Source organism: Castor canadensis, chromosome 11, assembly GCF_047511655.1.
Source record: "Castor canadensis chromosome 11, mCasCan1.hap1v2, whole genome shotgun sequence".
Lineage (NCBI taxonomy): Eukaryota > Metazoa > Chordata > Mammalia > Rodentia > Castoridae > Castor > Castor canadensis.
In genome coordinates, this window is record NC_133396.1 from 48,921,028 (window position 1) to 48,933,742 (window position 12,715).

The 12,715-nt window shown below is 35.6% G+C and overlaps 1 protein-coding gene and 1 pseudogene across 1 annotated transcript; both read left to right on the plus strand.

Annotated features, from left to right (window-relative positions):
* The first annotated feature begins 1,532 nt into the window (after nt 1-1,532).
* On the plus strand, nt 1,533-2,498 carry LOC109675160 (olfactory receptor 1468-like). Its single transcript, XM_020151942.2, has one exon. The coding sequence runs from the start codon at nt 1,533-1,535 to the stop codon at nt 2,496-2,498; it is 966 nt and encodes a 321-aa protein (XP_020007531.2).
* Nucleotides 2,499-7,241: 4,743 nt separating this feature from the next.
* On the plus strand, nt 7,242-11,312 carry LOC109675159 (olfactory receptor 1-like; annotated as a pseudogene).
* The last annotated feature ends 1,403 nt before the right edge of the window (nt 11,313-12,715 follow it).

Sequence of the window (12,715 nt, forward strand, 5' to 3'; positions counted from 1 at the left end):
ATTTAAGAGGAGTAATTATCTAACTCAATGGGAATTGGTAGTAGTTAAAGTTAAGGAAATGTATGTCTGAACCTCATGCACACCTTACAAATATTCATAAGACATTGGCCACATCCAGGAACCATGCCATATGCTAGTCCTGTGCAGTCAGGAAGGCAGACATGTCCTTTCCTGCATGGAGCTTACAATTCGGTAGGAAATCAGCTGTAAACAAGTGATCACGGAAACTGAGTATCAGGTATTTATTTAGGATGCTATGGGAATGTGGTAGCAGGTTTCCCTTCTTTGGGGAGGCAGAGAATGCTGGCTGATCAATTGTCTTGTAAAGGAGAAGCCACAGAAGAGGGGACAATGTGATAGGCAGGAGAAGTAGCAGGAGTTGAAGCCTGGAAGCCTGAACTTTTGAGTTTCATGTCCACCCTTACTGCAAATGGAGTGCAATAACACTGTGGGGCCTCATGAAGCTGTGGATGTAGGTGTGATTCACATTAAAGCATTATTTTACTCTTGAAAAAAGTTTGCCTTTAGCATAGGAGCAATGAAAATCCTCTAAACCACCTAACCAAGGAAGGAAATGATTTGATTTACATATTAAAAGCCAGCAGTGTGAAAGAAGCATGTTGAAGGAGAAGGGTGGAGGCATGAAAATACAGACATAAGTTGAGCGTGTGCTTCAATAGTTCTTGAGAGATTATATTAGTCTGTTCTAGGAATATGGATGTATGGTAAGGAATGTGTGAAGTAAGTAGTAGGAGAATGAGGAGAAGAATCCAAAGGATATGTTCTCTTGATGATGCTGGTAGGAGAATGAATGGATGGGATGAAACTCAAAGATTTTTATATGATCCTGAATTCCTTTTAGTGAAATATGAGGCATTAGAGTGAAAAGAAATTTGGGATAAATCTAAGACAGATCATGTGGCATTTGGAATCTTTTGAGCATAATATGCCTATGACACAGCCAAGTTAATGTAATTATTAAGAAATGAGATATAGAATTATATACATTAGATATGTCTAATCATAGTTTTTAAATGGTGATCTAAGATACTGAAGGAGTTGAGCTTTTCTTGTAAGTATATATAAAATAACAAAAGGTTAGTGTTTAGAATAATCCTTCAAGACCATCAACATCTAAGATCCTGATAGGAATCAGGATACTGACAGTTACCTAGGATGACTGGTTAAGTAGGGAAGAGAAAAATCAAATGCATTTGTATGTCTGAAGCAAATACTTAAAAATTTTAGAAAATAGTAGAATATTGAAAGATATCAAAGAGTTAATTACAAGTCAATATTATAGCTTATAGATTCTGGTATTAATAGATTATAATTATTGAAATGAAGGCACAGCTGGCTATTGAGAATATGTAACATAGCATGTGCATGGAAATGTATATTGGGATATAAGGACTATATATATATGATAATATTTATGATGTATATAATATACATATGTATATATATGTATAATATACATATATATTATATATGATAATATTGTGTTTTCATAAAGTGCTTACTGACAGAGCATGACTGAAAGAAACCAAACTACTATTACAGAGTTCCTCCTCCTGGGTCTACCCATCCAACCAGAGCAAAAACACCGCTTCTACATCCTGTTCCTGGCAATGTATCTTACCACTGTCCTGGGGAACCTCCTCATCATTGTTCTCATTCTACTGGACTCCCATCTCCATACACCCATGTGTTTGTTTCTCAGTAACTTGTCCTTCTCTGACCTCTGCTTTTCCTCTGTAACTGTACCTAAACTGTTGCAGAACATTCGGACACAAATATCTTCCAACTTCTATGCAGGTTGCCTGACCCAAATGTATTCCTTCATGTTTTTTGCTGACCTGGGGAGCTTCCTCCTTGTGGCTGTGGCCTATGACCACTATGTAGCTATCTGTTTCCCCCTGCACTACAACAGCATCATGAGCTCCATGCTCTGTGTGTGCCTGGTGGTGCTCTCCCAGGTGCTGACCACATTCCATGCCATGTTGTACACATTGCTCCTCACTAGATTGTCTTTCTGTGGGGACAACCTCATCTTCCTCTTTTTCTGTGATTTGTCTGCCCTTGTGAAGCTGGCATGGTCTGACACTTATGTTAATGAGTTGGTGATATTAATTATAGGAGGGCTCATTGGCGTCATTCCATTCTTCCTCATCATTGTGTCCTATATAAGAATTGTTTCCTCCACCTTCAAGGTCCTTTCTGTTGGCAGCATCCATAAGGTCTTCTCCACCTATGGTTCTCATCTGTCTGTGGTTTCACTGTTCTATGGGATGGGTGGTATGCTTTACTTAAGTCCATTAGATAATAATTCACCTGTTAAAGAGATTGTCATGGCTGTGATGTACACGGTGGTGACTCCCATGCTGAACCCTTTCATCTACAGCCTAAGGAACAGGGACATGCATGTCTCCCTGAGAAGAGTCTTTTGTAAAATGAAACTTCCGTTTTGTTTATATGGTAACACTTGGGAATGTTAAAAAATTTTAATAGCTAAATGTATTGACATTAATTTTGATCAATGGTGGAAAACTTTCAAAATAATTTTTCTAGTTTTGTGAAATATAAATTAAGTAATCTAAAGTCACCTAAATATGTAATAGCATAACAGAACTTCTTGTTCCCATTAACTGTAATTTAGCACACTTTGATCACAATCTCCCTACCTTTCCCTCCCCTAAGCTTGCGTATTCCCCAGTCCCTGCTAACCACCATTCCATTCCCAAATTTTATGAGATCAATTATATTAGATTCCACCTTAGATTGAGACCATGCTACATTTGTCTTTCTGCATCTGGCTTATTTCACTTAATATAACTTATCTCCACTTCTATTCATGCTTTCACAAATGACAGTATTTAATTCTTCATATCTGAATTTTATTCTAGTGTGTATATATAATAGTTTCATTTTTATTCATTAATTGATGGACACTTAGGTAGTTTCCATTTCTTGGCTTTTATACTGTCATACTGAACATGGGAGCACAGATATCTATTCAACATGTGAATTTCACTTCTTTGGATAGAGAACTGAAGTCACATAGTGCTTAATCATATATTTGTTCTATTTCTAATTTTTTGTGGAATGTTCATAGTGTTTTCCATGATTGCTTTACTAATTTATCTTCCCACCAAGTTTACAATGGTGTCATTTTCTCTACATCTTTGCCAGCATTTGTTATCTTTAGTCTTTCTTATTTTAGTCATCCTTATTGGAGGGTAGCGATGCTTACAGGTTTTTTTTTTTTTTTGCATTTCCTTGATGAAAGTGGTGTTGTGTAGTTTTTCATCATATACCTGTTGGGCATTTTCATCATATACATGTTGGGCATTTGTGTCTTCTCTTGATAATTGTCTATTAAGGCCTATTACCCATTTTTAAATTGCCTATTCTTCTTTGCTAACTAGGTTTTGGAATTCCTTATATATTCTATGTACCAAGAGCCTGTTCGATATATACCTTGAAAAGATTTTCTCTGATTATGTGGGTTGTCTCCTTACTCTTTTCATTGCATCCTCTACTATGCAGAAAACTTTTAGTTTGACTTACTCCCTTTTTTATTTCCTGGCCTTCTGGGCTTTTGTCAAATAACATTTGCTCCTTCCCATGTTCTTAAGCATTTTACCTGTGTTTTCTTCTAGTAGCTTCATAGTTTCAGGCTTTATATTTTCATATTTAATCTATTTGAATTGATTTTTCTACTGGAGAAATAGATGTCTTGTTTAATTCAGAAAAATGTTTCTACATGTGAATATTCAATTTTCTGAGCACCATTATTGGAAATACTGTCATTTCTCCAATGTGCATCATACCATCTTGTGAAAAGCCAGTTGGCTAAAGATGTGTGAATTTACTTCTGGTCTCTCTATTCTGCTCCAGTGGTCCATGTGTTTGTTTTTATGCCAATATCATGCTGGTTCAATCAGGAAAGATTTGTAGCATTTTTGAAGTCATGTAGTATAGAACCTCCTACCATGTTTTTTTTTAAACAGATGGCATTGACCACTTAGAGCTCTTGTTATTGTTTCATATAAATTTTAGAATATTTTGTAATTATGTGAAGTATGTAATTTCTATTTTGTTCAGAGTTGCATTGGATTTGTAGATCATTTTGGGTAGCGTGCACATTTTAACAATATTGACTATTCCAAGCCATGAACACATGATGTTTTCCCACTTTTTTCCATTTCAATTTCTTTGAAAAATGTTTTACCATCTTGAAACTGCAGACATAACTCAATGATAGAGGACATGCCTAGGATGACAGGGCTTGGGATCAGTCCCTGAAACTGTAAAGTTAACTAACTAAATAAAATTCTGTAGTTTTATGAGATGTGAAGCCATGATATATAAACAGCATTGATTTTCCCCAAGTACACTTCCAACTTAACTTATAATGGAATTTTTTCTAAAAAAATGACACACTCATCCTTAAATTTAGTTGTAGAGAAAAGTGAGTAAAATTTCAAACTATTTGAAAAAGAGAAACTATAAATTGGCTCTTTTCCTGCCAAATATCAATATCAATATGCATTTCCAAAACCATTTAAGTAAAACCATGTACATTTATGCAAGAGTTTCAAAAATATCAATATACTATGAAGGATTTAAAAAATAGTCTTATGAATGTGAGATTTATTTACCAAAGAATATGATATTTAACATTACTGTATAAAGAATGCACTACTCAAAGACTGGCTCTGGGATAACTGACAGGGTAAATACTCCATAAATTCCTTGCACTGTAAATGAAAGTGCTGTTTCAAATGGCCTTAAAAGCAAAATATATATTGTGATCTATAAAATATTTTAATACAAAAGCATAAATTCACATGAAGATCAAGAACTTTCCTTTTTAATTTGTACATATTTGACCACATTAATAATAAACTTTTCTCAGAAATATGATCACATGAACAAATTTTAAAGAGAAGTGATAGATTACAGCATGTCCAGGATAAAAATCCATGATATACAGAGTTCCCACAAATAATCTAAGATTAAAATATCCTGGATAGAACAATGTACAATGAGTATTAACAGAAAATTCATAAATGATAAGAAATATGGTTGAAGGTGGTAAGTTAGCAGATTAGGGACACCCAGCACTTTCCTGCCTCTCCATGAGTCTGAAACAAAACCTCAAATACATGGTTCTAGAGAGAGGCTGGTGGCAAAGAAAGACAAGGTAGGACAATATTAAAAGTATATAGTTAAAGAACAGGGGAAATCAAGATATGTTAAAATTTAGATTTATTTGAGAAACAGAAGACCTTAATATGGAATGCTGCCTTGCTTCCATAGTATGCTGAACTCATCCTATAGTAGACAATATCCTTGATCACTTGTTTATAATTGACCTCCTACTAGATTGCAAACTCCATGCAGGAAAGGCCATGTCTGCCTTTGGGATGACCACAGGGGCAGTGGTTTGCATGGTGCCTCAATGCGGCCAGTGTTTTATGAACATTTTTAGCTGTCATTTAGCCTAAGACACAGATTCTTTCAATGTTAAAAGTAAAACCTCCTACAAAGTTAGAATTACTACTCCTATTCAGTCCTTTCCAAAATCAATCTAAGCAAACTTAGCCATTTAGCAATAAATTTTGACACACAATGGCCAACCTCACAGATGTAATTCTGTACTCATGAAAAATTTCAAAGTAACTTAAAGTACCTTAGTTGTAGTACTCTTCTCAGTGGATGACTCAAATCAAATATTGTTTTCTGTTTTCATGATTTTATTAGCTTATAATAGTTGTACAGGGGGATATATTGTGATTATATATATATAATATATATATATATGATTATAATATATTTTAGTTAGATATCCTCCATCATTCTCCCTCTTCCTGCTTCCTCCCTTCCTAGAACAATTTCAACAGGTTTTATTCTTCTATTTTCATATCTGCATACAAAACACGTCCACCATATATGCCCTCATTACCCATTTACTTGTGTCCACCCCCTTCCCATTGGTACTCACCCCTTGAAAAGATTTATTTTTCCCTCCTGAGTTCATTTTATTAAATTTAGTGTATATTTATAGTTCAGGGGGTTTTGCCTTGGTACTTCAAGTCTGTATATATGGTGTTTATATCAAATTAGCTCCTTCCCCACTGTAACAGGGGAAGTCCCTGTTACAGTGTCCCTTAATATTCCTATATTCCCTTAATATTCAACCATAGTCCCTTAATATTCAACAGTTTATTGTACAGTGCATTATATTATATTCATATATAAATGGGTTGTTTCAATATTTTTCATTCACTAACATTTCATTTCTCTCAACTTCTGTAGCCCTCTCAGACAGACTCATAGATACAATTTTGTTCTCACTGTCACTACTATATACATATATATATATTCATATATGTTTCTCTCTCTCTCATATATATATATATGCTTAACTTACAGGTCTAGCTTTCATATAAGAGAGAAAACATAATACTTTTGAATTTTTTTAGCTTGGATTACTTTGCTTAACATGAAGTTCTTGAGTTTCATCCATTTACCTGCAAACAAAATTTCATTCTTCATGGTTTAATAAAACTCCATTGTGTATGTATACATATATATTTTTTCTTAATTCATTTATCAACGTGGGACATCTAGGATGCTTTCAAAGCATGGCTATTGTAAATAGCCCTGTGATAAACATGGGTGTGCAAGTGGCTCTACCATATCCTGGAGTACATTCTTTCAGATACATGGCTAGGAAGGGTATCACTAGATCGTATGGTAGTTCTGTTTTTTGTTTCTTGATGGAACTCCATATTACTTTCTACAGTGGTTGCACTAATTCACATTCCCTTCAACAGTGTAGAAGTGTTCCTTTCCTGTTAGCATCCTCACCAGCATTTATTTGTGTTATTGGTGATAGCCATTCTGAGATGGAATTTCAGTGTAGTCAAACCAAACATTTTATATCTCAATCTACATGATTTAATTGGTATTGATGTGGAAAGAAATACACGCATTGAGAATTTATCAATCATGGGAGAAATACAAGAGAGAGAGAACTTTTTCTTCAAAACCTTATTGGAATTCTTTATCAGATGTCCTTACCATAAATGATAGTTACTGTTGTATGTCATTGGGCTAAGCCCTAGAACCAAAAGTTGCAATTACTAGTTCTAAATTTTGCTGGAAAGTGTTTAAATGTGATTTACATTTAAGTCAGGACAATGTGTAGAAAGCAGACCACTCTCTACAATATGGTGAATGTCACACTTTCGGTTGAACCCATTAAGAAAAAAGGCTGGAGGGTAAGGGTGGCTCAATGTTGCAATTCAAGCTACTTGGGAGATAGAGATTGAGAGGACCATTGTTTGAGGCCATCCCAGCCAAAAAGTTTGTGAGACCATATCTCAGTGCCTGGATGCAATTGTGCATGTCTATTATCCAAGTCATGTGAAGAAGCACAAATAGGAACATCAGAGTCCATGCAGGCTTGAGCATGAAGCAAGACTCTATCTTAAAAATAACCAATGCACCAAGGGATGGAAGAGTGACTCAAGTATTAGAGCATCTGCCTAGAAAGCACAAGGCCCTGAGTTCAAGTCCTCATACCCTGGAGGGGAAGAGAGAGAGAGAGACAAAGAGAGAGAGAGAGACAAAGAGAGAGAGATTTGAGAGAAGACTCCTATGTCTTAAAGGGGAAAGCATTCTCCCTCCAATCTGTTTTGAAACTCAAGCCTGTAACATCTACTTTTTGCAGGATCTCCAATCTCTTTATTGCTCCGTAGACTGCAAACTTAGCTTCCCAAATTATGTGAGTGATAACCTTAATATAAATCTTAGTATACATAATAATTAAGCTTTATTTCCTGACAACCCTAATGAAACCCTAAACTGACAAAAGAAGCAATGGAGGAGTATTGAGAGATGTGGAATGCTCATCCACTAACAGAATTTAACTGAGTCCACCTGCTAGTATGTTTACCCTGCTGATGTTGTTTAATGAAGCTCCATTAACAATTTGTACAGTTGATGTTATTTGTTCTCACTATAGAGGATAGAAACACATAGGGAAAGTCACACCCAATTATTCTCAGAACTGTTTCTCTCATGAATGAGTGGGATCCATGTCTTGAACAGCAGTGTGTGTACAGATCACAAACCAGAGACATCATCTGTAGATGTTGCCACTGATGACCCATTGTTCATATCTTATTCCACTATTGCATCTGTAGTTCTCAAACTTCTAACATTTACTGTACATATAATTCACCTGGAATTCTGTGAAAACACTGATCCTAGTTCTATAGCTCAGAGCCTACATTTTAAATGAACACTCAGGTGCAGTCAGTGTTGTGTTGAGTGGCTTGCTTGTGAATATCATGGACATACATTTCCATTAAAAACACAGATTAGTGAACCCATTCACATAAATTTAATCACGATCTCTAACAGAAGACCTGTCACAAGCTTATTAAAGTTCCAATGGTGATTTAAAAATAAAAGAAAGCTTACAAGTTACTTCAGTGAACCTTCCCAGATCCTGTTTATTTCTTCCTTTGGCTGTGACTGGGAAAAATCAAATGTTCTCACCCCATTCATTTACTTTTAGTTCTTTTCTCTAGGAAAGCCTTAACAGCATTCTGCACCACATCATCCATTCCATTATCCGTACATGTCATATTACTTCCAATGTCACCTTCTGTCTGTCCCAGCATTTGAGCATGTGATCATGTTTGCATTTATAATTCATTTCCCACCAATCATTCTATGTTCATCTTCTCCTTATCCATCATCAACTCTATGAGGTTCTTTAAATAGTCCCACATTGGAAGTTTCATTTCCAGCAATCTTCATACTCATTTTTGTTGTAATTTTTGGATTCATGTTTGTTAATGGATTTGGACCTAGGCAATGGCAGCCAAATAATTCCCCCAGACTTAAGACATTCCCTTACTTGCTTCAGTTGTATAGAGCAACCAAATTTCCCCTTGGTAACTGATCATCAATTAACCCAGGCAGGGTAGCAATCTTGCTCTTTGCGTATTAGTCTACATAGGAATAAAAATGTTGAGGTAATAGGCTCAACTTCCAGTGGAGTGAAACCATTGTTATATCCCTTGGCAGAAAACAATCTCCATTAAGAATTGCACATTTCTGTTGCATTATTCTAAGTTTTCTCAGACTTATCCCATTTCAACCAAAGCTTCAGTAGCCAGTTCTTCATGAGCTCATCTTGATTTAGTACTTACAACCTAGAAGCACTGCACATCAACCCTCCACCATCTGCTTCTTAGTTTTTATCCTGAGACGGCTATGGCTCCTCAGAGTAGGGTATCATAGGGAATCTTCTTGGTGCTCATAAAAGTATTAATGTCCGTGATCCATTTTGTGTTAATTGTTTTATAGTATAAGGTTTTGATTAAAATTAATATTGTTGCCTATGGAAATTCAATATTTCCAGCTCTTTAGATAAACGCTATCACATTAGTCAGCTTTCCATCACAACAATAAGATACCCAAAATAAGCTACTTATAAATAAATAAAGTCAATTTTGGTTTATTTGCTCTGTGTATTTTTGACATCTTTGTGGAGAATTAGATGACAGTACCTCGTTTATTTCTGAGTCTTCTAGAGTATTTTATTGTTCTACATGTCTATCTTTGTGCCAGTATCATGCAGTTTTTATTCCTATTGCTTATTTGAAAGAGGTATTGTGGTGTCTCCGGCATAGCACTTTTTCCTTAAATTTTTTTGACTGGTTTCTTTTATGCTTTCATATTATTTTACGATTGTTTTATCTATGTGAGGAATGTTACAGAAATTTTGATGGAAATTACATTGACTCTGTATACTGCTTTTGGTATAACTATTTTAATAATATTAATTCTGCCAATCCAAATATATTAGAGGTCTTTCTCTTCTCTAATATCTTCTTTTTCTTTCTTCATTGTTCTATAGTTTTTAATATGTAAGTCTTTAACCTCTTTTGTTAAATTTATTCTTAGGTAAGTTTAAAGCTATTATGAAAGGAATTAATTGCTTTCCTGATTTTTTTCATTGAGTTCATTATTGGTGAATCTATATTGACTCTATGTTGATTTTGCATCCAGCTACTTTTTTGAAAGTTTTTATCATTTCTAAATTTTTTGGATGAATTTACAGTATTTTATGCAAAAGATCATATAATCTATAGAAAGGAGTAATTAGACTTCTTTTTCTCTATTTCAATTCCTTTTTTTTTGTTCTTTTTATTGCTCTGGTTAAGATTTTAAACACTCTTTAGAGTAAGAATAGTGAGAGTGGACACCCATGTCTCCTTTTTTAATGGTGCTGAGGGCCTCATGCTCGTTAAGTAAGTACTTTACCACCTTATCCATTCCCCAGTCCTTTAGATTTTGGTGGGTCTTTTTTCAGACATACTCTTGTGTTTTGTCTGGCTCTGAACCTGTGGCTTGACTCATGATCCTCACACCTTGTTCTTGAAGATACTGGAGACAGAGAATTGTTTAAAGGAACGACCTGTCATCTCAGAAATCCTCCTCCTGATCCTGTTCATCCAGCCAGAGCATCAATAGCTGTTCTGTGACTGTATGCTGAGCATGCACCCTTATCACCCTCCTGGACAACCTCCTCCTCATCGTTCTCATTCGTGAGGACTCCCATCCCCACACTCATGTATTGGTTCTCAGCAACTTGTCCTTGCCTGATACCTACTTTTCTCTGTGACCATTCCTAAACTGTTACAAAACATGCAAAGCCAGGTGCCATTCATTCCTTATGCAGGCTGCCTGATACAAATATACTTCTTCCTGTTTTTTGGTGACTTGGAGAACTTCTTTCTTGATGCAGTGGCATATGACCACTCTGTGGCCATCTACTTTCCCTTCCACTGCACCAGCAGCATAAGCCCAAAGATCTGTGGATGCTGACCAGGTTCAATACCATGTTTTGTATCCTGCTCATGGCCAGATCATCCTTCTGGGAGGACAACATGATCCCCCCACTTTTTTGTTATATAACTACTCTGCTGAAACTGACACTCATGTTAATGGCTTGGTGATATTTATCCTGGGAAGCACATTATTGGCACTCCATGGCTACTCATCATTTGGTCTTATGCTCAGACTATGCACTTGTTTTGGTGTCACTGTTCTATTGGACAATCATTTGTCTGTAATTATGTCCATCAAATAATAATTCCATAGTGAAGGAGAATGCCATGGCTGTGATGTACATGATAGTGACTCCCATGCTGACTCTCTTCATTTACAGCCTGAGGAACAGAGACATGAATGGAGCACTTGAAATCATGATATGTAAGTAGAAATTTCACTCCTCGCTGTGATGATATAACTTGGGATTTTAAAAATAATTTTATCCAGTGAATAACTGCTTTTAATACTGGAATGCTATCCAGATATCCTTGTTAACATAGAAGCTTCTGTTAAAAGGACAAACTATGCAATTATTCAGTGTCTAAAGGAGAGGAAGGTTAGGTGTGTAATAGAACTGAGGAAGACTGAAGGAGCTACTATGCCTTTATTACTGTCTTGCTCAGATGATCCTGGAAAACATAGTACAAGAGCTATTGCTGTAGGAATCTCTAATCCTTGCATTCTAACCTTGGCTAACCTGTTTCCTTAGTTGTCCCTTCTAAATCATGGCATCCAAACTCATTCATCTCACCCTCTCATATATTCTGCTGATATCCACATCTCCATGTGAAACACTGACCTTCCTCCTGGGCTCACCACTGTTCTCATATGCCCAGTGGATGTCTCCATTTGAGGCTCTGTGGGCCATCAATCTCACCACGAAGAGTATTAAAGTATAGATTCTATAAAATGTTCTCTCCATTCTTTATTCCATTTGGTTTATGATGTCACCTCCCACCCAGTTACCTGAGCAGCCACTTCTCTCTCTCATATAATTTATGTATGTTGTTCATACCATTTTGCATTTTCTCTTTTCCTTGGAATATAACTGATATATTTTAATATTCTCCATGTAGTTGTTAAAGAAACCCCACTTCTTCTCATAGACAAACTGAAATTTCAGTGCATAGTACAACAGAATTTTCAGTAACAGAATAAAAAACTTAAATCACTTTCTTCTATGCCAGAAAAACCAGTAAAGGCATTAATAACGGATCTGATGCTCAGTATCAATGAAAATTAGATACAAGAACTATAGAAAGAAAAAAACTCTCTACTGAAAGGTATAAAAGAATACCACAACAAAAGTATATATACAATGACCCATGAAGGATGACTCTTTTAAAATTTTTATTTACATTTATTTATTTATTTGGTGGTACTGGGGTTTGAACTTTTGCTTTATATTTACAAAACAGTGTCTTGCTTTAGCCACACTTCCAGTCAATTTTTCTCTTGTTATTTTGGGGATGGGTCTCGCAAACTATTTGCCCAGGCTGGCCTTGAAATATGGTACGCCTGCATTCAGACTCCCAAAAAGCTAGGTTACAGGTATGAGCCACTGTTTTACTTACTTTTAAACTGGGACATATAGAAACATAAACATTGTATATGTTAAGGCTCAATATGTAATGTCCTCATACATGTATACATCCTGCAAGGTTTAAATGAAGTAAAACATATATATTATGTCTTTATGGTAGAAACTTTTTGAATACTTTTTTCTAACTTTCTGAAATGCACATCCCCATGTAGTAACATATAGTCTCCCTAGGATGCGATAGCATACCAG

Bases quoted from the DNA above. Each gene is read 5' to 3' on its own strand.
- LOC109675160 (XM_020151942.2), top strand. From the start codon at position 1,533: ATGACTGAAAGAAACCAAACTACTATTACAGAGTTCCTCCTCCTGGGT.